Raw genomic sequence first — 23,998 nt, 5'->3', positions numbered from 1 at the left:
AAAAGAAAATTTCATCTCCTTCCCCCTGAAACCCCCTTCTCATAGCTATTTTTTCTTTATCATAACATTTATTCTTTTTTTAAGGAAGTTGTTTTGGGGGTGTATGCTTGGGAAGATCACCTGGAGAAGGGAAGGGCTACCCACTCCTGTTTTCTGGCCTGGAGAATTCCATGGACCATGGGGTCACAAAGAGCTGGACACGACAGAGCGACTTTCATGCTGGGTGTTAGCTTTGGCACATGGACTCTTAGTTGTAACATGGAAACTTTGGTTCCCCGGGCCAGGGATCAAACCCCAGCCCCCAGCCCAGCAAGCACCTGCTCCTGTGGAGCATGGCATGCCCACTACAGAAAGAGAGGAGGAGGACAGGTAGAGAGGAGAGCAAGAGAGACGGCGTATCTGTAAGAAAAGTCAGTATATTTATGGTTTGCTTTATAAAAGTTACTATAATACAATGGTACATAGTATTGAATTCACAAAAATATGAACAAATATTTACAGCAAGACACACCCACAACGGAAACACTTCTCTTCAAAACAAGTTACATACGATGAGAGTCTATATGCACAAACATCCCTAAAACTTATGGATTCTCTTCTTGGCTGGAGGAAGGAGGGAGGGAGGGACAAGAAAAAGAAAAAGCAGAAACCCCCAACTCTTGAAAAGCAAGTTTGTTCAGTAAAAATGAAGGCATTGAAAGAAAAATGACTTGACACATTTTTGGCTATCACAAGCCATTTCAGGGATGGGACAGGGGTTCCTGCGGACAGGGAGGGCCCAGGCCCTTACTTGCCCTTAGGGAAGGCTGGTTGGGCAAGGTGAGGCCAGGGTGAGGGGTGAGGCAGGACCCCGGACCCTGGTCTCCTCACACCCGCTACCTCCACTTCTTTTATGGGAGGAAGGGATAGACTGAAGCCAGCCCCTTGGGGACTGCAGAAGTAACTTAAATCAGCCATCTCTATAAACTACACATTTCCTCATGTGAAAAATAAATATTTCCTCAGTTGCACAATGAGGCAGAAAACCGCAAAAGGAAGAGAAGGTTGCCGCTGTACCCAGGTCCCCCTCTGTGTCTTCATGCCACTGATTTCATCGACCTTGAAACCAGTGGGCACAGTCTCAAACAGAGAGGCGTTGGGGTGAAGAAATTAGAAAAAGAAAAAAAGAAAAACACAACAAAACCATCAACATCCAAAAAAAAAAAAAAAAGACAGAGAAAAATAACAATTCTTTGTACAGAATTTACATGATAACAAGCTTGACACAAGCTGAGATACCAGAGGCTCCGGGCCTGCATCCACAGGGTGGCGCAGCCCCAGTGGGAGCGCTCCCGTCTTGCTGAGGATGACTCTTGGTCACAGCAGTCACTTTCCATAAATTATTTACACGCCTGCTTTGCTTTCTGGGGTGCGGGGGACTTGCTTTGTGTGTGTGTGTGTGTGTGTGTGTGTGTGTGTGGTTTTTTTTGGAAGTACAAAGAAATAAGCAAAAAAGTCTTCCCACGTGTTTCTACAAGAAACAATGTTCCCGAGAAAAAGTCCTTTATGGCAGCCTATGTACAGAAGTCGGTTCTGAACTTCAAAAACCTATTTTTTTTTCCCTTCGTTTTGATTTTATACACGCACAAGAAAAAAAAAAATCCATGGAAAGGAACTTGGAAGAGGATGATGTAAAGGGTTAAAAAAAAAAAAAACACCTGTCAGACTTAGTTGTGAGTTTTTAAATCTTTTCCAAGATTTACCTTTCTCTGGGAGAAATACATCTTCTCACTCCGAAAATAAATATGCTATTGAGTTCCTGGGGTGAGGACTTGCTGGCAGGGTGAGTCAGGCTCTATGGGCTGGGGGTGAGCAGGTGAAGCTTATAAGCAAATTAAAAAAAAATGCCACACGCATTCGGTCAGACACCCGTAGTGGCGGGACTGGGGCACCCGCCTTCCCTGGGAGGTGTATCTCTCTCCCTAGGTGAAGGTGAGGGCCGGAGAGAGTAAACACCCCCTTCCAGCACCCCCTGCCCACACTGGGGCCTCCTGGAGGCTCCCTCATTGCTGGCATTTGAATGAGAAAGTAAACATTGAACCCAAGATTTTGGGGATGGCGGGTATGGGGCCGCACGGAGAGCCCCGGAGGGGAAACTCCTTCCTGGGGCCAGCTTGGCTCCACCACGGTCTGCTGGAGGGCGTTGGGGGGGGAGGCACCCCCAGACTGATAGGGAAGGAACAGACTGAGGAGGGGATGGGAAAGAGGGGGGGTCTTCTTCTCACTGAGTCCGCCAGCAGAGAGGGGGCCTTCCGTAGTGTTCTGAGGTCAAAGCCGCCTGGCCTGACCCCCTCCCTCTGCAGCACCTGGCCTAGTGCCCGGGCCTGGAGGGTTCCAGAACGTGGGCCTGGGCCGACGCACAATCAAACTGAGGCCTCTGCAGCCCCCGCCGGGGGTCCCCACTCTCTGATTCTGCTTTCACATTTCAACGGTTAAAATGTCTTTTCTTGTAAAGAGGAAGAAAAGAAAAGAAGACAGAACAACGTAGCAGCATTCATGGGAAGAGGCTGACGGGGCAGGACAGGACGAGAAAACACAGAGGGAAAGAGGCGGATGAAGGGGAGAAGGTGACGGAAGACATTTACACCAGAGTTAAACCAAAGTCCCAAAAGGAGCATTTAAAAAAAAAGAATGGAGGAGACACGGGCTGAGACAGAGAAGCCCTTTCCCACTGAGGGGCCGGAGCTGCGGTGGGACCTGGGGGTAGTGTTGGGGGCGCCAGGCCCTGGCACGGCCACTGGGCAGAGGGACAGCACCTGAAATGGGGGTGGGAGGTGGGACCCAGCCCCAGAGAGCCGGGGTCCACGCTTGGAAGCCGGGGTGGCTGACAACCCCGGGTGCCGGCCTAGTTGAGGGTCCCCCGGCAGTTCTCAGAGCCACAGAGGCAGGGGATCTTGACGTCCTCGATGGGGAACTTGTAGTCATAGGTGATCTCCTCATTGACGTTGATGTGCTGCTTGGAATAGATGACGATCTTTTTCTGCGACTCCACTGTGATCACCTTGGCGTAGCAGTTGGGCTGTGGGCGGGACGGGAGTGGGAGAGGTGAGCTGACCTACCTGGGCCCTCAACCGGGCCCTCACGGACTGCATTCCCCGAAACTCAACCGAACCCCGTGCTCAAGGCCTGATGCCCTGGCCCCACAACCCCAGTGCCCACTGGTCACCTGCTCTCGGCCTCGGCTCCCCCGTCAGGCAGAGAAAGACCCCTAGCTTCTGATGTTAAATGAGAATGATGATTGTAATAATAATGAATTATTTCCTAGGGAAATATTCTATTATCTTTTATACCATAGGTGACCCCAAATTTATATTTCTAGCCCAGGCCCTACTTCAGAGCTCTAGAGAAGGGATCAGCAAACTCTGGCCCCCAGCTGCCTGCTCTTGCAAATAAAGTTTTATTGGCACACAGTTGCCCTCATTACACACTGCCTATGGCTGCCTTTGTTACAATGGTAGTTTACTAGCTGTGAGATGATCGGGTCACAAAGCCAAAAACGTTTACTACCTGGCCCTTTACAAAAAGGTTGGCCTGTGCTCCAGAGCCCCAGATCCAACTACCTGCTTGATATCCACCTTTGGAGACATCTTGGGCTCAGTGAACTCAAACTGAGGGAGTGGCCATTCCACTCACCCAGTCCCCCAAGCATTTCTCCCCTGCCTCGCCTCCCCTCCAGCAGCGCTGGATCCGACCTACCACACAGCGGGTTCCATCTATAGGGCCTCTCACTTCTGCCACCATGGGCCTGGACTCCAGTGAGTCCCTGCTGCCTGTCTCTGCTCTGAATAACTCCACTCCTGCCCCAACTGCCAGGAAGTCTTTCTAAAGGGACAGCAAATCCTGTCACCCCCGGTCAGTAGCCTGCCTCAGCTTTTAGAGAAAGTTCTCAGCTCTACCTACAAGGCTGAGTGACTCAGCCACCAGTCACCCTGCCAACCTCCTCTTCTCTGCCCCTCGGAGAGGTGTTCTCCCTCCCTCCCTGCCCCAGGCTTCTCTTCACTCACTCCTGCACCTGGGTAATTCCCTCTCATCCCTCAGGCTTTCACAGGAGACTCTCAGCGAAGTCCCCACCGGCCCCAGGGAATGACCATGTCACCATGCTGTGAGCTGGCTGTACTGAGCGCCCATTGTGTCTGCACAGGCCTGTGCTCAGCAACCCGCTTGGTCCTCCCAACAACCTACGAGAAGGGACGATTATCATTCCGGTTTTATAGCTTGGGAAACTGAAGTAGCAAGACATTAAGCAACCTGTCTATGGTCACTCACTAAGTGGCAATGCCAAGACTTGACCCAGAGTCAGCAGTACCTGACCTCCCATCTGAAGCTCACTGTGCTCATCTCCATGAGAGGACCAACCTTGATATCAACGTCCACCCCAACACCCCGGACTCATGCCATGTCAGCTGTTACTAGCCCTGTATCTCTTTAAGTTAATTTAAGACTCAGTTTCTCAGCCACACTGGCCACATTTCTAGTGCTCAGTACCACATGTGTACAGGAGTGGACAGCAAAGATGCAGAGAACTTCCTTCACTGTAGAAACTTCGACTAGCCAGCACTAACCCCAGAGGCACCGGAAAAACTCAGCAGGGAGAAGGAACTCTGCAATTATCAACCATATGGACCGTGTCAGGAACAACTCTGGTCTCATTTGGGCCATTTGACAGATGGGAAAACTGAAGATCAGAGAAGGGCTCCTCAGACAAGGCCTCTCACACCGCCTCCCCCTCCCAAGGCCCCAGTCGTGGGCCCCATGTTTGGGAAGGAGGCCACGCTGGTTCCTGTGCCAGCGGCTTCCAGGTCCTCCCGGCTCGCCCCCAGGGGCGTGGCCCCGAGCCGCGCACTCACGTTGCAGCTGTGGTTGATGAAACGTGCGAAGTTGCCGCACTTGGTGGCGTCGATGATGGTGTCGTGGTCCACCCGGAACATGTAGCTGCTACCGATACCCTCGTCCTCATAACGTTTCTCCCGCATGTCCGCGATCACCTGGCCAGGAAGAGGACTCAGTCTGGGTGGGGCGGGGCTAGCCGCGGCCCCGCCCCCACCCCGTCCTGCCCTGCAGCGCTTACCTGGCGGATGTTCTGGCCCACGTACTCGATGACCATCTCGTCGGCCGCGATGGGCTCCATGGCGAACAGGCCCCAGTCGTGAATGTGACTCTTGCAAAATTTGAGCTTTTTCTTCCGGAACTAGGGAGGGACGGAGATAGGGCTAAGAGTCACGGCCTCCGGTCCCAAGGCTACCCCAGCCGCCCCAGGTGGGGTCCGGCCTCACCTTGAGCTGGTTGAACTTGAGCAGGTCGCTGTCACAACTGCCAGTGAAGGAGGACAGCAGGCGCCGCTGCTCGGATCGCCTCTCCGAGCCTGCCCGTGTGGAGGCGTGCGGCTGCGCGGGAATGCTCATGCCCTGTGAGGGTGCGCGGCAGGTGACAGATCAGAGCGGAGTCCGGCCGCCTGGGGGACCTGGTCTCACAGACCACGGTACCTGTGTCCCCATGCTGTCCTTGGTGAGCCGACCCTAAGCTCTGTGGCCCCAGCTTCCTTGCTCTGGGCGCACCTATGCCTGTCCTGTCCTAATCATGACCTCTCCTCCACCTGGGTCCTTGCTGTCAGAATCTGAACATGCTCAAGTTCCTCTAATCTTAAATGCAACAAAACAGCATCCGCTTCACTCCGGTCATCTTTCCTCTTCTCAATTAGAGATTTGAAGCATCTCCGCTTCTTGGACAGACGATGGCGATCAGGGACTTCCCCGGTGGCTCAGTGGTAAAGAGTTCGCCTGCTAACAGTCCAACCGCACATGCTGTGGAGCAACTAAGCCCTTGTGCCGCAGCTCCCGAGCCTGAGCCCAGGACCCGCAACTACTGAGCTCATGTGCCACTACTGAAGCCCGCACACCCTAGATCCTGCGCCCTGCAACAAGACGCCACCGCAATGAGAAGCCTGAGCATACAGCTAGAGAACTCACCCTGCTCACCACAACTACAGAAAAGCCTTCATAGCAACAAGGACCCAGCACAGCCAAACATAATAAATAAATAAACAAATAAATACTTTTTTAAAAAGTAAAGATGGTGTTTGTTTACCTACCCTAATAACCTGTGGCTTCATTTGAAATCACGACTCCTCCCAACACCCTTGCATCCCTTCCCTCTCTTGGCTTTCTTGGTCCTGTCCCCGCCATTAATACCTGGAGTTTCATTCCCCTCCAGGCGCTCTCCCTGGGTCAGCTCAACCCTGCTGTGAGCTTTGGTTAACGCTTCCACCCTGATGATGCCTAAATTTAAATCCTCAGGCTGGAAATCGCCCTCCCAGGTTCTATACTGTACCCATATATCTGTCTACCAGACCTCACTACCAGGATGTTCCACAAACCCCAGAACTGAAGCTGTCCCAACATGATGGTCCCACTTTCCCTCTCACCTCTGTGCTTGGCATCCAGTTACCCAGTGCCCCAGGCTGGACCCAGCAGCGTCATGCCATTCTGCCTCCAGTCAGCCCCCAGTCCCACCCATTAGACTTTCTAATGTTCTAATGATCCTGCTAAGTCTTTCAAAGGAATCCACTTTTCACCACACAGCCCCCCATGCCCAACCTACCCAATTTATTTGCTAAATTTAAAACAAGATGAAAAAAAAAAAAAAGATGAAGGTAATTTCTGAAGATGCAGTTCAACACTGTTTGATCCCTGATGAAGACCCTTCAGTCTCTCCCCTGCCCGCCGCTCACCTCACCTCACCTCTCACACCTGAGCACCCAGGGGAGTGGCACCGAGAGCCAGCCCCTCTGGTTCCACAACTGCTTTGGCTGCCTGGAGCCCCTTCTGGGAGGGCCCCCACCCACTGCCCAGCCTGGGAGGCTCCTGGGTGGGTGGGCACCTGATGGCCCTACCTGGGTGTCTGTGGGGGGCTCGTCGGTGCTGGCACGACTGCTGTTGAGGTATCTGAGCTTGTCCTTCTTGTCGATGGTATAGAAGCCCTCGCTGCGGGCACAGCCCGTCACGTGCTCCCGGATGCCATCGTCCCGTTTCTTCTTCTTAGCTGAAGAGAGGCTGGTGGGTGGGTGTGGGTCAAGGGCCACATGGACCTTCTTGGAAAGCCCCATCCTCCCAGGCCTGGTCTCACCCTCAGACCCATCTCCAGGACGCTGATGACTCCCAGCTCCACCACCCACACCTAGGCCACCTCCTTGAAGCTGCCCACTGCCCACCACCACTGTGGTCAGAACTCTTTCAGGTACCTAGCTGCATGGTCCTGAGTGTGTTTCTTATCCACCTTCTGCCTCAGTTTCCCCATATGCAAATCGGGATAATTATGATGCCCCCTGGAATGATTACAGATGCTCAGCAGAGTTCCTGACACAGAGTAAATGTTCAGTATACTAGTTTGGTACAGCAGGGATAAAGATAGCACCAACTTCATTGGGTTGTGCTAGCAACTGACTATAGGGGCATTGTGATTAGCTCACGGCTCAGATTCTGGAGCCAGATTTGCCTGGGTTCAAATCTCCACTCAGTTATTTTATAGCTGTGTGACTTTGGGAAGGTAACTTAATCTCTCTGAATTCCAGTTTCTTCATATGTAAAATGGAAATAATTATAGCCCCCACCTCCCTAGGCTGTTGGGAAGATTAAATTAGCTGATGAGGGGAAGCCAGGAAGAGTGAGCCCTCTGTCAGCCCCCGCTTCTGTTATGTTGTACAATCACATCGTTACGTTTGGCCCCGAGATCTCTTAATTCCGGCACACAAGGCAGAGATGACTCCATACAGAGCCTGGTGTGGTGTCAGCACAGACACATCCACAAATGGTAATGACACGCACCCTCGTAGGAGATGCCGCCTAGAGAGGTAGGGGCGGACCCCTGTGTCCTGGGAGGTGTGGCCCCCGCCCCACCTGGCAGGATATAGGGATGGTAGACCCAGAGCGTGTCGTTGAGCCAGTCCATGCCGTTGTCCTGCTGCAGCAGCCGCTCGTAGGTAACACACAGGAAGCGGATGTCCTCCTCGTCGATGCCACCATTCCAGATGTCATAGAGGATGGTCATCTCCTCAAACTCTGAGCGGGGCCGGAAGAGAGGCTGTGGTGGCGAGAGCTCGGGCGAAGCTGAGACCACCAGGTCCTCGTGGCGCTTCTTCGGTGGCCGGCGCCAGGACCCCCGCACCTTGGCCAGGTTCATGAACTCGTCGGAGATCTCGTCACGCCCACGGGGACCTGGAGGGATGGCCTCGGAGGGCCACTGGTTCTCTAGCTCCTTAAAGGGCAGTTTGGTGGGCTCAACAGGTGGTGGAGGTGGGGGTGGAGGGGGCTGGGGGGGCAAAGGTGGTGGGGGGGCCGGGATCCCTGCGTTCCGGAAGTCCAGGGTCACGGTCCGGGGATCATGGGTGCTGGGGAAGACAGGGGTCTGTGGCTGGCCTGGCAGAAGCAGTAGGTCCCTGCCCAGGGTGGCCCCTCCTGGCGGTCGGACCAAAGGCCCATCCAAGGTGAGCACAGCTGGCGGGGATCGCCGGGGCCGGCCCGGCTTCCTCTTGATGGGGGGTGGGCAGGGGGCCAGAGGGGCAGGCAGCAGAGGCGGCAGCTGGGTGGGGGCCCGTGACTGAGCCCGCAGGACAGGTACGGGCAACGCCAGGGGCAGGGGCAAGGGCAAGGGCAGAGGAAGCGGTAGGCCTGTTTCCAGGAGCACCGGGGAGGCCAAGGGGCCAGACCGATCGTCACGCCGGCCAGCTGGGAGGGGGCAGACGGGCAGAAGTAGGGGTCCCCCAGGCTCGGGGAAGGTGGGCGTGAAGCTAAAGTCCCGGCCAGGTGTCCTTGGGAGGCCCCCGCTGCTCAAGCTGGGGGATGGGGATGGGTAGGAGAAGGGGCTGCCGGGCAGCTGCGGGGAGCTCAGGGCCAGGCCTCCGCTGCCCACCGTCGGCAAAGGCTCCCCGCTCGGCGTGGCCGGCACCGCCTCTGCACTCTGGGACTTGCCCAGGCTGCTACAGAGGCTCGGAGTACGTGGGGGCTGGTCCTCATGGGGGGGAGGCTCCAGAGGGACGGGTGGGAGGGGGAGGTCTGGGGTCTCGGGCTCTGGTGGTGGGCTAGGTGGCCGGGGCGGTCGAGGCGGCGGCAATGGTGGCTGCAGCGGTAAAGAGAGCAGCGCTGGGGGCTCAGGCTCCGCCTCCAGGTTGTCCTCTGCAGAGCGGTGGGCAGAAAGCAGACCTTGGTTATTGACTCAAACGGCCCTTGGAGCCCTCCTCATGCTACCCGGCTGTGCCCTGGGCACCTTTAGGTATGCACTCGTACCCTGTGGATTCCTAGATACACAGCAGGATTTGAGAAATGTTGGTGGGAGTAAATAAAAAATGCAGGAGACACGGCTGGCGCCCTTGACACTGTCTTTAGAATGGTGTTCCGGTGAGCAAGGAACATCCCGTGGACCAAGAAAATGAGCTCTGCTACTGAATAAAATTAAACAAGTCCCTCTTCTGCAGGACTTGTCAGAGCCTTTAAGGTTTTCTCCTAGCACTTCTCTCTACTGTCACTTAATATGTTTTCTAACTTATCGGCTGTTATCTATCAACCTGTCCTGAGTGTAAGCTCCAGGAGGGCAGATATTTTTGCCTGTTTTGGTCCACTTTTGTATTATCAGTTCCTAAAACCATAAAGGAGACAGAAATAGGGGCTTTATAAATACGTTTAACAATTTGCAAAGACCTGTGGTTCTAGAGCCAAATAAAAAACTTAAAATACAACGGGTTGCTCTCCTTAAGGACTATTAGAGGTACAAACTAACCACATGTGGCTAAAGTAGTTTATATTAACTAAAATTAATCAACATTACAAATTCTGTCCCACAGCGGCACTCCCCCCCTTTCTCAAGCTCTAGGCGACGCTGTGTCTAGTGGCTTTGGGGCTGGACAGGACACAGAGAACAGGCTGATCACTGTACAAAGTTCTCTTGGACAGCACTGCCAGAGCCTTTCACATGCTTTGTGCAGCTCCACCAAGATGGTGGAGGGGGCAGTGCCCAAGCCCTTTTTAACCCACCCAGCACACTTCTGGTGAGAGGTGCCCAGGGCCCAGAGGCCTTCTCTGCCTGCCTATCACTAAAAGACCATACACATCCACACCTCCTCTTTTGGAAGCATCTCATGGGACTAGCGGTCCAAGGACTAGACCCCAGGGAAATACAGTGAAGAATGGTGACAGCAGCAGACCTCCCTTTGGGGTCTAACAGGTGCCCAGCTTCTCCTGGCAAGTTACCTCACTCCATCCTCCCGTATGACCTTATGGGGGAAGCACAATCCATTGATCCCATTTTACAGATAAGCAAATTACTTGGTAAGTTTAAGTGACGGCACAAAGGAGCCCTGGTTCATTCTGATGGTTAAAGACATCTTGTTTCTATTCCCACCGCCTTTCCATGGGCTGCAAGCGTTACCTGGGGTGGGCTCTGGGGATGGCAGGGGCCGGGCCTCCATCTCTCCTGCAGGGGGTTCTGGAGACAGCAACCTGGCCCCTTCCTGGTTCAGGCCTGGTTCCTCAGGGGGCTCCTTGCAGCCAGTCAGCTCCCCGACACTCACAGGCAAGGGGGTCTCTTCCAGCATTGGGGTCCTCTCCTTAGGGGCCTCGTCCTCAGCCTCAATGTCCACCTTCTCTTCTGGGCCCCGTGACTCCGTTGTGGGTGCTCCTGTGACCACTTCATTCTCAAAGTCCTCGTCAGGAGCAGCGGGAGCCGTGCTCTCGTCTGCAGCTGCCTCCCCTTCCTCCTCCTCCTCTTCCTCTTCCCCAGCTGCCAGCTCTTCTTCATCTTCCGATGATGATGATGAAGAGGACTCGGAGCTTGATGCGAAGTCAGATGACTCAGAACTCTCACTGGAGGACTCAGCTCCAGGCTTAGAGGTGGCGATGCTCACCGTCTCCTCTGCATGGGGGACACGTCAGGGGCCCTGTTATTATCTGCTGTGCCTCAGCCAGAGGCGTCACCAAAGGGCTCAAAACAGGAGGCACTGGGGTGAACGTGGCCCTCAGGTAGGTGGAGGGGTGTGTGTGTATTAACTCACCATCATCTGTTTTTTTAAACGGAGGTGAAATCCACATGACATAAAGCTAACCATCTTAGGATAGATGACACGGTGGTATTTAGCACCTTTACAATGTGGACAACTGACATTTCTATTTTATCTCAAAAGGTTTTCACAAGCTCAAGAAGCAGCCCGCTTCCTTCAGCTATCATCCCTCTATCCTCACCACCTGACCCCGGCAATCACCAGTCTGCTCTCTGTCTCTACTGCTATTTAGTTGCTCAGCCCATGGACTGCAGCACACCAGGCTTCCCTGTCCTTCGCCATCTCCTGAACTCTGCTCAAACTCATGTCCATTGAGTCGGTGATGCCATCCAACCATCTCATTCTCTACCTCTGTGGACTGACCTATCCTGGACATTTCATAAAAAAGGAACTACACGGCAGGCTGTGTTTATGTTTTAATGACATCACACTTCATAGTCAAGAAATCCTACACCTTCAGTACTGCTGACTGTTGTGTAGGCTCTGCTTTCTGCAGAGGGACCCTGGACTGGGCCAGAAGCCACACTCACCTCCATCTGAGTCCCCTTCTTCCTTCTCACTCGCCTCTGACAGGGCCGTGTCCTCGTCATCATTCTCAGACTCATCCCGGTCATCGCTGTCTTCATCATCATCATCCTAGGGGAGAGGGATGCTGGACAGGTGAGCCGAAGGGCTCCCTCACCTGGGCCAGCTCCCCAGGCCTCCCCAAGCCCGAACAATACCTTATCTGACATGGATGAGGTTGAGGAGGAGGAGATCTGGCTCCTGGGGCCCTCCTCCCCCTCTTCCTCCCCCTCCTCCTCCTCTTCCTCCTCCGTGCTTTCTCGCTCCTCCTTGTCGGAGGCTGAGGACGAGGGTGAGGTGGTCGAGGAGCCCGAGGACGAGGATGCTGACGAGGACGATGACACCGACAGCGACTCCTTCTCGTCCTCCTCCCCGCCGCTGTCCAGCTCCAGGGGCCGGGCTGGCCGCCGCCGCACACCCACGCCCTTGGGGTCCCGCTTGGCGAGCTCACAGGGGGCATCGGCCATGTCCCGGTCTCGCTCACGCTCGGACTCTGCAGGGAGGGAGGGCGGTCAGGGCCGGGTGGGGGCGCGCAGGCAAGGAGGTCCCAGCTCCCGGCAAGGCCCCACCTTCATCCTCCTCATCCACAGAGGTGGAGGGTCGCAACCGCTTCTGGTCACCAGATGATGCCGTGTCCGGCGGTTCCTTCCTCTTGACCTTGAAGGAGGGCAGGCGGATGGCCCCACGCAGCCCGATGCCCAGGCCCAGTCCCTCGTAGCTCAGGCCCTCGCCCTTGCCCCAGGACTCCAGCAGGCAGGAGGCGATGCGGTCCTTGGGCTTCGGCCTGTCCTCATCTTTATGCTCACCTGACTTCACTGGGGTCAGTGAGGCCTGGGGTGCAAGAGAGGAGGGGAAGGTCAGTGTGGTTAGAGTACAGCCACCAACCCTGTCCCCCGAGTAGCCTGCCATCCTTTCTACAGTGACAGCCATGCCCAAACTGGACACTTCCTTTCCTGGAACCTACTGCATTTCATGTCACTACTCAGGACGCCCCCAGCACCATACTCTGCTTCCCTGACCCTCAGCTTCCTCATCTGAGAAGCTGTTACTATGGCTGCCCACACATGGCAGGGGCTCTGGAGTTTTGGAGATTGGAATCCAGGAGAAACACACAGTAAGTACACACTTGTGTCACTGACACAGCAGTTTCACAAAATAACACACACTATTCTGTTTGGGGGTCTGGGTGGTGGTGCTTCTGCTAAGGTGCCTGGGGATGACAGAGGCTGTCTGGCCAGGTCTCTGCCTCTGGCCTGCCCGCCCCCCACCGAGGGGACGTGCTGCCCACTCACCTTAGCCATCCGTTCCTTCTTGTCCCACCACTCATCGAAGGCCCTGAAGGCCACCACCTCCACCATCTTGCGGTTCAGGTCCCGCTTCATGATGGCCTTGAGCTCTTTGAGCACCACCAGCAGGACGCCGTCCACAGTGGCCTTGTGTGGGTCCTCCTGGCGGGGCACATAGCCTGGTGGTGGCACTGATGGGTCAAACTTGGGCAGGGGTGGCCAGGGCTGCCCACGGCCTGGGCCAGTGCTACCAAGGGAGAAGGGGCCCCGGTAGGGCGGCAGGTTGACAAACTGCAGTCCAGCGGAGGCAGCTGCGGCTGCGGCAGCCATGAAGGGGGGGTAGGGGCAAGCGCCCTGGCCTGTCATCAGACGGCTCAGCATCTGCGTTTGCATCTGGAAGGACATGGGCATGCTGCCCCACTGGCCCCCAAGCACGTGGCTCATGTCCACCTGCATCACAGGAAACAGCCCTGGTGGGAAGGGCGGCAGTGGCGGCAGAATGGGTGGGGGTGGGACACCAGGCGGCGGGGCTGGCAGGGGTGGTGGGGGCACCGTCACAGCTGGATGGGCCGGGGGTGGCGGGGGCGGTGGTGGCGGCAGAGGTGGGGGCATGGGGAAGCCGGGCTGGGGTGGGGGTGGGGGTGGGGGCGGGGGCAGTGGTGGGAAGCCAGGGGGCGGGGGCAGTGGCAAGGTTGGGGCCAGCACAGAGGGAGCTGCCACAGCCCCGGCCCCTGGGGTCACCACCATGGGCTTGGGGCAGTCGGCGCTGGTGATGGGGGCCGAGGGCATCTCATCATCTGAGATCTCCATGTCCTCCCCTGAGGACTGCTGCCCCTGCAGGGAGAGCAAGGGGAGAGAAGTAAGGGGGAGCCTGGGAAACCAGGCTCCCAGATTCCCCTTCCCAACACCAGAAGGTCAGAGAAGCACCCTTCTGCAAGACTAGTGAGCAACGTGGCTTCCACAGTCCTGATCCTGGTCCCTTCCTGTCCCAGCTGTGTGGCCTTGAGCAAGTCATTTAACCTCTTTAAGCCTCAGTCTCCCCATCTGCATGTTGGGCATCACAGTACTTGCCTCATGGGGTTATCATGAAGCTTCATTCATTCATTCATTCATTCAACAAACATTTGCTCAGCACCTGCTGTATACCAGGTATTGTCCACATGCTGAGGACACGATGGTGAACAAGTCAGACAAACTTGCTCTCTTGGAGTTGAACTTCTAGAGGAATAAGGCAAAGGTTGACTAGGATAAATGTGAAATATATAGTCCTTTGTGGAGAAAAAGAAAGCAGAGAAGGGGGCAGTGAGGCATGAAGAGGAAAAAGATTCTGTTTCAATTTGAAAGATTGTTTCAATTTGTATTCAGAGAAGATAATACTAAAAGTTAATAACATTTCTATAGCCCTTCCCTGCTGGAGGAGGAAATGGCAACCTGCTCCAATATTCTTGCTGGGAGAATTCCATGGACAGGAGTCTGGTGGGCTACAGTCCATGGGGCTGCAAAAAGTCAGACATGACTGAAGCAACTTATCACAGCACATAGCCCTACCTATTGGCAGGCACCTTTCTAAGCACTTTATGTATGCTCATTCAGCTAACCCTCAGAAAACCTGCAACGTAGGTGTTTATCACCAGTTTTATTGATGAGAAAATTGGAACACTGAGAGCTTAAGTAACTTGCCCAAGGCTACACAGCCACTGAGACAGAGCCTGGATTCCAACCAGGAAGTGGCTCACCAGCCTTTATTCCCAGCTGGCCTGCAGTCTTCACTGTGGCAGAGAAGGCCTGGCAGAGGTGACAGAAACAAGGGAGGGAGAAGCTTTAGCAGGAGTCAGGGTGCATGAAAAGGAGATAAGTCTGTATGTTTTCCTTAATTACTCCTTTCACATAGTTTTTGTACAGGCTGGGTGGGGTTGAGTGTTGTGAGCACACAATGTCTCGTGTTTCTTATCTGCACCATAACCTCATGAGGAAGGGCTCTATTCGTCTCTTGACAGGTGAGAAAACACCCTCAGAGAGACACATGTAAATCACTGGCCCAAGAGGCGCTGGTCAGAAACAGAGCTGAGATTGGAGCCCAGGGTGCCTGCTGAGTGAGGGGTCGGGGCTGCCGTGGGAATCCAGGACAGTAGCACCAGGTCAATAGGGGAGCCAAGTGTGACTTGGCTGTGAAATAGCAAGGTCCTCTTTACATTCAGACCTGGGGCTTTGGGGAGCTGGGTGCACAGGCCTGGAACTAGAGCAGGGCATGGTGTCCACAGGGTAGAGGTGGAGCAAGAAGGCAGAACAGGGGTTGGGAGAGGAGGAATGGACTGCCCCCAGGCTCCTGTGTCATGACCAGAGACGAAAAGGTGGCTCGGGTGCCATCTGGGGAGACAGGGCCTTTGTCGGTTGCCAGAGACAGGGAGTGCATTTGAAGGTTGAGGAGGTGAGGGGTCCGTGCAGGCTAAAAGGTCAAAGGTCAGACCTGCAGGCGAGGGAAGGTTCAAAGGGATGTGGAGGGGCGGGGAGAAGAGGAAAACTAAATCCCCGGCAGCAGAAGGAAGCTCGGGCTGTTACTCTGTCCCCTCTACAGACACACACACTCTCGCTGCCTCTCAGGGTCCCACATACGTGCTGAGAGGGAGGCACAGGCAGGTTCGCAGCCTGATACTCAGGGACAGCGCCAGATCAGTCCTGGACAGCGCCCAGCAAGGCAGGCGCAGCACGCAGAGGGTTAATCCCGGCCCCGCGGCCAGCCAATCACAAGGAGACCTGGATCCGCGCTCCAGCTCGAGGCCCTGCCCCTCCCTCCGCCTCTCCCGCGTCCGGGGGGGGCAAGAACCGGCGGGAACTAGTTGCTGAGCGTTGGGCATCAGTTCGAGCAGTTCCTGGAATTTCTCGTGCAGCACCTCACTTAAGCCAAGACGGCATGAGGCAGACTCTCACTATCCCACCATTTCACAGATGATGAAACTGAGACTCAGAGAGGGAAAGTGACTTCCCTAAGGTCACATAACCAGTAAGTGACAGAGGTGGGACTCGAGGCTGAAGGCTTAAGGCCTGGAACCGGAATTTCTAACCACCAGCTTCTGTGAAGATAGGGAGTGCCCCTTTGCGCTGCTCTCCCGCCTGGTCAGCCTAGGCTGGGATTCCTTTAGGTTCGGTCCGGAGGGGCCCGGGAGCCGTTCTCCAGACTGCCGGCAGGGGGCTCCCGAGGGCCACCTTGGAGGTTGTCCGTACTCCCGGGCTTCCCTGGACTGATGTCCCCGGGCTTCCCGGACCACAGCTCTCTGGGCCTCAGTCTCCCCTTTCCTCCAGTGCCCCGGTGGGAGAGCCCGTTCCCTCCAGCTACTCTGGGCTTCCTAGCCCTGGATCAGCAAGCAAGCATGGTAAGCAAACATCCCCTATCCTAGGGAAGAAAGGAGGATGGCAGAGCCAGCAGCAACCCCCACCTCTGCACACCTGTCAACTCTCCCTGTCTGAACCCCTTAGCGCCAGAAACCACTTGCCAGATCGGCCCAGAGGCCCCCAGGAGCCCCGGCCACCTGCAGTCCCCTCCCAGGCAAGTCAAGTTCCTCTCTGTTCCTCCCTGAGGCAGCCAAATCAGCCTAATCAAAGGACCTGAGAAGGAGGGAGGGACCCTCCTCCCCGCCACCCACAGGGGCACAGAGCTCCTTCTATGCTCCTGGCTGCTCATGCCTTTCAGGCTCACAAGTTCCAAAACAGGTCTCCAGGAGGGCCAGGGCAGGTGCCTGGACCAGGAAGGGGGAGGAACAGAGTCAAGAAAGATGACTTAATCCTCCCAAGAAAATGTGGCAGGCAGCATCCCTCACGCTAACCCTGAGGATGGAGCTTGGACAGAGAGACCCCAGATGAAGATCTGTGGGTAGGAAGAGGTTGGGGGGGGGGGGTCAGCTTTGCCTGCTTCTGGCTGTGGCTCTCCTCTTGAAACTCTTGGAGCCAGGGAAGAAGGAAAATTTCAAAGCCCTCCTTGCCCCACGTGGTTTCCAGTCTCTTCAGAGGGCACCAGGTACTAGGAGACAGAGCTCCAGAGCTCCCACCTGACGCAGCTCAGCAGAACACTCTGGCTACTCCCTTTCCCCAAAACTGACTTGTCAGGACTAGTCTTGACCAGGCCCTAGCCACCCAACAGAGGAGAGGACCCAAAACCATCACTTGTCCACACGCTCTGGGATCACAGCAGACTTCAACCAAAGAAGCTCAACTCAGACTTTATCCCCCAGAAAAGTCCCAACTTCCCATAACCTAACATGGAAAGCAAAAGATCTAGGTCAAGTTTCCCTTTTCGCCAAAACTGCTAGGGAGCTCAGAGCCAAACCAGCTGCTCAGTCATGGCCCCTGATGCTTTCTGCACATTCTTTTTATTTTTGACCTGTTCTCTAGGCTGTCCTAGCCCTGTTGCTTCTGTGTCGTAGTTACCCTCAGGGAGGAAAGAGGGTGCCACAAGACAGACCAAAACCAAGCCCAGACAGAGACAGACAGACATAACGTGGTACCTCATCCATCTTCTCTGAGGTTGGGGTCCTGTCTCCAGCCAGGTCCAAGGCCGCCTCACTTGTCTGACCCAGAAGTCCGGTAGGGTCTGGCGGACCTGGCTCAGGTGGGGGCCGAGGCCCCAGGCCCAGATCAAGCTCACCATCCTCATCTGAGTCAGGCAGTGGCGTGGGGCTGATATCCTCCAGGCCAGTGCTGGAGGGGCGTGAGGAGGGTGGTGTAGGGCCTCGAAAGCCTGGCTGAGAGTTAGTGCCAAATGGGGCCAGAGGGGAAAGCTGGGAGGAGGAGGAGGAGATGGGGCTGCCCTCCATCTGCAGCTCTGTGTCTGAGTCCTGCTCCCGAAGGAAGGGCAGCTTGGTGCGCTGCTCCTTCAGCAGCATCTCGATCCGTGAGTCCAGACTGTCATGGGGCTTCTCCGGCCCTGCAGGCGACGACTCCAGCGTAGGCGTGCCGGGGCTGTCACAGGGCTCGGGACTCCAGCCGAAGGTTGGCCGACCACCCAGCTCTATGCTGTTGGCCTCAGGGGGCGGGGGTCCCGGCGGTGTGCCAGGCTTCTCCTTTGTCAGGGGCTCGGCAGGTGGGAGGGGTGGGGGCGCAGGTGCTCTTCGGAACTCGCTGCTGTCACGAGCCCCAAAGGGGGTTGTGGTGGTGGGCTCCTCGGGGGGCGGGGGGAAAGGGGGCACAGGAGTCTGATACGGAGAGAAAGCCGACTTGAAGGCGACTCCGGGCGCAGGGGTTGCTTGGGTGGGCGGTGGAGTGTGGGCAAACGTGGCCGTATCCTGTGGTTGGGCCTTGAATGGGGGCCCGCTGCTGCCCCCACTGCCGCCAACCGCCCCGAATGGGTGGTCCACTGAGCCCCGGAAGGCGGCTGCGGCCCCCGCCACCGCAGTGACCGCAGACGAGTTGTGGACATAATGGTGCTCGTGGCGGCGGTTGTAGGCATCTGTGAACTTGCTCTCATGGCGCCGAGCCTTGAAGGTCGTTGTGGGGTCCTGGCTGAAGAGGTAGGAGGGCGTGGGCTGGCGGCTGGAGTAGCTCGAGTCCTGCGAGAAGGGGGTGCCCAGGCGTGGCGTGAGCGGCGTGCCCTGGCCATAGGAGTTGGGTGTGTCCAAGCGGCAGCTGGAATAAGCTGTGTCCTGGGAGAAGGGTGTCCCACCACTATTGGGGGTGACAGAGGATGAGCCGGAGCCACAGCCTGCAGACAGGCCACCGTCTTTGAGGCGCTTCAGGGCATCTGACAGCTGGAAAGAGAGGAGGGAGAAAGGTCTGAGATTGCTAGGGGGAAAAACATGCACTAGAATGGGACGGTTTTCCCCTCTCACTCCATCTGCCTGGGAGCTCGGAGCCAAGCTGGTCACTCAGCATGGTGAACGGAGAGGGGCGGGGAGATTAAAGAAGAATATCTGGATGGGCCTCACCTTCTCTAATCTTGGGGTAGCCAATTATCCTCAGAGAACCTTGAGGGTTTTTCCTAATCCCTGAAGCAGGGTAAAGATAAGACCCTGACATCTTGGTTTGCACTGGGATTTCCTTCCTGCCTCAGGCCGTCAGAAATCAAGACCTTCCAGGCACAGGTAGCTGAGGCCAATTATGCTTTTGGAAGTGAGGGGGTGGTCACCTTGTTCCCCCAGCCTCTCAATATTTTAGGCTTTAAATAGTGTAACATGGTAAAGTGCCTGATAGACAACCCAGCTGATCAGCGAGTAAGCAAAGACTCTTCACTTGGGAAAAGTTACTCCTGAGAGTGGTCCACTTGCGAGAGGGTGGTCCAGGTGAGTGTTCTGGGGAGCAGTGGTTGGGGAAGGAGGGAGGAGTCATTCTTGCTCTGGAAGGAGAGACCTGAACCAGGCTTTCGTTGGCAGGGGTTGGGGGGTGGAACGGAGGGGTCCATGGGACGCCAGACAACAGGATCCTGAACACAGCAGTGTTTCAGGATCAGCGTGGAAAGCACATGGACTCTGATCTGTGGGAATCCCAGCGTGTTCAGGGAGAGGGTGGGGGGCCAGGCCAGAGGGGCGCTTCAGCAGACAGGGCTATTAGGACCCTCCCCTGCACCCCAGTGGAAGCTGTGGTCAGCACAGCCAGGCTCCTTTCCCTCCTGGGTCCTGGTGTCCCATGCAGGAGCTGGTGAAGTGGGGTGGGGGGCACACTGGGGAACTGGTGATGGGGTGGGGAGGTGGGGGAAGGCCTTGACAGTCACACACCCACCTGCAGGGTCTCATTCACGATTGGAGAGACAGCGTCCAGCTCACCCACTGGCAGGGTTTGGGGTGTGTATCGGCCCGTGACCAACAGTTCGTAGAACCGCATGCGGGTTTCCCCTGTGGAAAAGGCAAGGGAGGGAGGCCTCAGTGAGGCTCCAGGATGGGGCAGCCCCCACAGGTGGGCATCCTTGTGGGTCCCTTTGTACCTGGGACCCCACACCTTGGGAAGCTGAGTGACCCTGACCAAGTTCCCACTTCTCTCTTTGTACCTCATTCGGGAGGTACAGTCTGTTCAATGAAGCCGCTAAACTGTATGATTCCCTCATCCTGAGATTCAAGAGTTTAATGTCTCATGACACTGGGACTCCCCCAAATATAGACATGCCACCCCCACCACAAAGCCCCTTCCTGTCACCTGGCCCATGCCAGCCATTACCACCGTCAGGTAATCCCCGTCCTTCTGCCTTCCCATCTAACAGCCAGGGTCCAGCAGCAAGTGAAAAGGAGACCCAGTGACACAGAAGTGGCAGTTTGTTGTGAACCCTCTCAGGTGACTGACAGAGTTTGTAAAAGCACTCTAGGACTGACTTACTGTGAACTCCACAGGCCTCCTCCCAGTCCCCAGCCCCCCAGTTGGATAACCCTCCACCCTAGTTCCTCCCCATCCCCAGCCCCCCTGCAGCTGAGAGAGGCCTCCTCGACAGAACAGGGGGCCAGATTATCTATATTTATAGAGCCCTCTGAGGCAGCTGCTTACATATGCAAAGGAGACACATTCCTTGAGCTACTCTTTACCGGTCTCTTTCTTGAAATACAAACTTAGTGGCAGTCTCTAAGGGCCTTTTTTTTCTTTTTTGCAATTTTGGTGAGGGCTGACTGCTACTTAAGATAAGCCTACCACCGCCCAAGGGGTCTCCCTTGACAGAGACAAAAGAAGGAGGGGAGGTGAAGGGGGCTGTGGCCTGTGCCCTGAGGAGGCTCAGACCTGGGACAGGTTTGGCAAGAGTTTGTAGGGTAACTGCCCAACCAGGAGCAGCCTCCTTCCACACCCCTCAGCAAAGACTTAGAGACTCAGTTGACATGTATTCAGTATTTAAGGTAAAAAAGAAGATTTAGATTTTCAGGTCTTAGGTTTGGTATGCCCCAGTTGCCCCTTAAATTCCATGCTCACAGTTACCCACCTAAACCCTCCCAGGCAGGGTTCCCCAGGACCCCCCCAAGAGGGTGGGGGGGCAGTGGGAAAGACCCCAACAGTGTCTGCTCAGTCACCTCTGGTTGGACCTTAGAGCACCTGGCACTTTCTTCTATATTCTACAGGAACTCTAAGTGGCCACAGGCAAACTTTAGGGGATGCCCTGGAGGTCCGGAGCCCCCCACCCAGCACGGAGGAGAAGCCTCCCAGGACCCTGAGGGTTGGAGGTATGGCTTCCCCAGCCCAGCTCTCCCAGCAGCTCAGAGGCTCAGAGCGAGCGAAGAGCGGGATTCCGCTGACTGGGAGGTGATACTGTCTCTTTAAGAGAGAGGAGGGAAGACACAGTGTCAACCCTTGAACACCCAGAGCAGCCCGCCCAGCTCTATCGGGAACATTATCAATGAAACCACACTCCGGGCCCAGATTGGTTCCCACTTCCAGGGGGAGGGGGCGACAAGAGGGGGAGGGGCACTCCCCAGCCCCTTAGGAGGACTTATTTAGTGGAGAGACCTACTCTGCAAATTTAAAGGCGGCTTCGTGGCTCTCCCTCACCGCCCCCCCCACCCTAATAAACAAACCCTGTCTCCTCTCCTAACACAGACAGCAACACTGGGGACTGCCTAAACCCAGGCCACCAGGGCTCCGAGAGGGGCCCACGGGGGTGTCAGCAGTGGGGAAACCTCTAGGTGGTCCCTAGGGGTGCAGTGGCCAAGGACCGGCACATTTGGTAAATTACAGTTCCGTCTCCTAGCAACAGACAACACATTTAGCTCCACGTGACTCTACCCTCAAGAGGGGGGCAAAAGAAAAATAAGGTTGTAGGGGGGTACCCAAGGAAAACTGAGGGGCTCCCCAACACTGCAAGACGGGCCCTGGGAGAGAAGGGGGTCACACTGACAGGTCTTGGGGCTCCTCGGCGGTAGCTGTCCTGAGCGGGCCTCCACTCACCTTTGGTGTCCAGCTCCACGTGGATGATATTACCCATGACCGAAGTGCTATGCAAGTGCTGAACAGCCTCCTTGGCTCCCCTGACCGTGGCAAAGACCACTTTGGCAATGCCCAAGTGCTTCTTGGTCTTGGGGTTGTACAAAATCTCCACCTCCTCCACTTCCCCATACTTCTTGCACATGTCCCTCAGGAAGTTTTCACGGATGTTATCATTCAGCTTGGCAAATGTCACCTGCTTCGGAGGCACCGGGCCCACATAGAACTCATCGATCTGGCAGGGTACGAGGGGGAAGGGAGTTTGGAGAACATTGAAACCGAAGGGAAAACAGAACATTTCCCACTCGCCCGCTCTTTGAAAACAATGAAGGATAAAAAATTTAAAAAAAAAAAATTTTTTTTTTTTTTAGGAAAAAAAAAAATGCACGCGGGCGGGCCCGGGAAGCGGAGGATTAAATCGTTTGGAACGTGGAAGTTCTCTGGGTTCGAAAGGAAAGGGGAAAAAGAAACAGTTTCTCTTTCCCCACCCCCCCAACTCTGGCCTCTTCTCCCTGCTGCCAGGGCAGGGAAGACCCCTCGGGCTAGAAAGCTGTCCCCCTAAAGCCACAAAGCTGGGAATGGGGGCGGGTCCCAGGCTGGCAGGAGCCAGGTGGGGACTCGGAGCCCCCAGCTGGGCGGGCAGGACAATGTATCAGCTCCTTGATTACAGTTTCACCGAGTGTTATTCTGTTTACAGTAGCCGAGAGGGGACACCCCCTCTCTACAACCTCCCCCTCCCCGCCAAAACTTGCCCAGCCCCCGGACGGCGGGAATTCAGAATCTGGCTGGGCTTGGTCAGAACTGGCGTTATTTTCGAACTCGGGGGGGGGGGGGGGGTGGAGAGAAGGGGTGCTGGATACGGGGGAGGGGTCCTACCTTGAATTTGGGGACCGACAGCTCCAGCTCCTTGTTTTTAGTCCAGATGCCGACCACCCGGGGATCTTCCACAATTTCCACCGGACGATTGCTGGACATCTGTGGAGAGGAAAGGGGGGCGGAGTGGGTGGGCTGGTCCCACTCCCCAGGGTCAGGGACAGGAACCCCCCCCTTCTCCAGGCACTTGTCAAACTCCAGGACTGGGGACCTGGCTGACAGTTGGCCGGGTGTTCAGGAAGGGGGGGTCCCCGGGCCGCTCGGACCACTCAGCCCCCACCCTCTTCGGCAAGGCCCGGGGTGGGGGCAGGGGGGGGGCCGACAGGGAGGCGCGCCGGCTACTCACCGCAAAGCTGAAATGCTGCCCATCGTAGCGGTACAGTTTATGATGCCCCTTTTTCAAAGCCGGGTCAATCATCAACTTGTAACTTCTCCAATGGTGGTTCCTCCTCTCGCCCGAAGGGCCGGGCTGCGGCGGGGGCTGCTGGTGGTGGTGGTGGGGGGGGTGACTGTTCTCCATGCCGTTAACCCAACCTGAAAATGAGCAAGTTGTTGTCGTCTCCGCCGCGGCTGCGGCGGTGGCGGCCGCTTCTACACACACGCTAAAGAATCAAATCGTCCAGCCCCCCACCCCCTCCCACCTTACCAGCGGGCCCCAAAAGGAGCTGGCTCCCCCCAAAAATAAGAATGGAGCGAGAGAATAACCCTTCCGGAGAATTAGGCGCCCGCCCGCTCGGCCACCGTCTCGGAGCGGCTGCGAGGGGCTCCCGGGGGCCCCTGGTGCGGACTTGCGGGGCCTGGGGCACCCGGAGGACGCGGGCTCCGGCCCATGGTGCCCGCCCGGCCGCCCGGTCGCCCGGCGTGGCGCTAGCTCGCTCGCTCGCTCGGCCCGGCTCGGGCGCGGGGCTCGCGCGGCAGGCCTGGCGCCGCCCGCCCGCTCGCTCGGTCGGCCGGAGCAGGGGCCGGGGCTAGGGGCTCGGGACGCCCGGCTGCCGGCCGCGGCCTCTCCCTCCCCGAGCCGCGCTTACATCCCCGCCGGGCGCCGGCCTCCCTGCGCCGCCAGCCAGTACATGGTGTCCCCCGCGGGAGCCGAGGCCGGGGCGGCCGGACGGGGGGCCGGGAGGGGGGAGCGCCGCCGCCGCCGCGGCTGCCGGGCCCGGAGCTGCTGCCGCCGCCGCCGCTGCTGCTGCTGCTGCTGCTGCTGCCCGGGAGGCGGCTGGCGGCGGAGGCTCGGCTCCCAGTAGCCGCACATCCCACAATACACCGCTAAGGAGCCCGACCCGAGCGCTCACCCTCCTCCTCTTCCTCCTCCTCC

General features: G+C 56.6%; 1 protein-coding gene across 2 annotated transcripts; it reads right to left on the bottom strand.

Annotated features, from left to right (window-relative positions):
• Positions 1–571: 571 nt before the first annotated feature.
• Positions 572–23,954, bottom strand: SETD1B (SET domain containing 1B, histone lysine methyltransferase). 2 transcript variants are annotated; one of them, XM_065903765.1, is made up of 17 exons: positions 23,712–23,954; positions 23,030–23,217; positions 22,687–22,785; positions 21,775–22,045; positions 19,639–19,751; positions 17,433–18,671; positions 12,940–13,767; positions 12,217–12,478; positions 11,806–12,140; positions 11,614–11,719; positions 10,456–10,938; positions 7,944–9,206; positions 6,929–7,095; positions 5,313–5,444; positions 5,108–5,227; positions 4,887–5,024; positions 572–3,058 (listed from the first exon to the last, which is right to left on the bottom strand). In XM_065903765.1, the coding sequence occupies exons 2-17, from the start codon at positions 23,201–23,203 to the stop codon at positions 2,885–2,887; spliced, it is 5,904 nt and encodes a 1,967-aa protein (XP_065759837.1). In that variant the 5' UTR covers positions 23,204–23,217; positions 23,712–23,954; the 3' UTR covers positions 572–2,884. The 2 variants fall into 2 exon arrangements, with proteins under 2 accessions (XP_065759837.1, XP_065759838.1); XM_065903766.1 differs by lacking the exon at positions 23,712–23,954 and adding an exon at positions 23,330–23,609.
• Between the last annotated feature and the right edge of the window lie 44 nt (positions 23,955–23,998).

This window comes from Muntiacus reevesi, chromosome 13 (assembly GCF_963930625.1).
Source record: "Muntiacus reevesi chromosome 13, mMunRee1.1, whole genome shotgun sequence".
In the NCBI taxonomy this organism is placed as follows: domain Eukaryota; kingdom Metazoa; phylum Chordata; class Mammalia; order Artiodactyla; family Cervidae; genus Muntiacus; species Muntiacus reevesi.
Note: the sequence above shows the minus strand (reverse complement) of the source record. Positions and strands in the feature narration are given on the sequence as shown.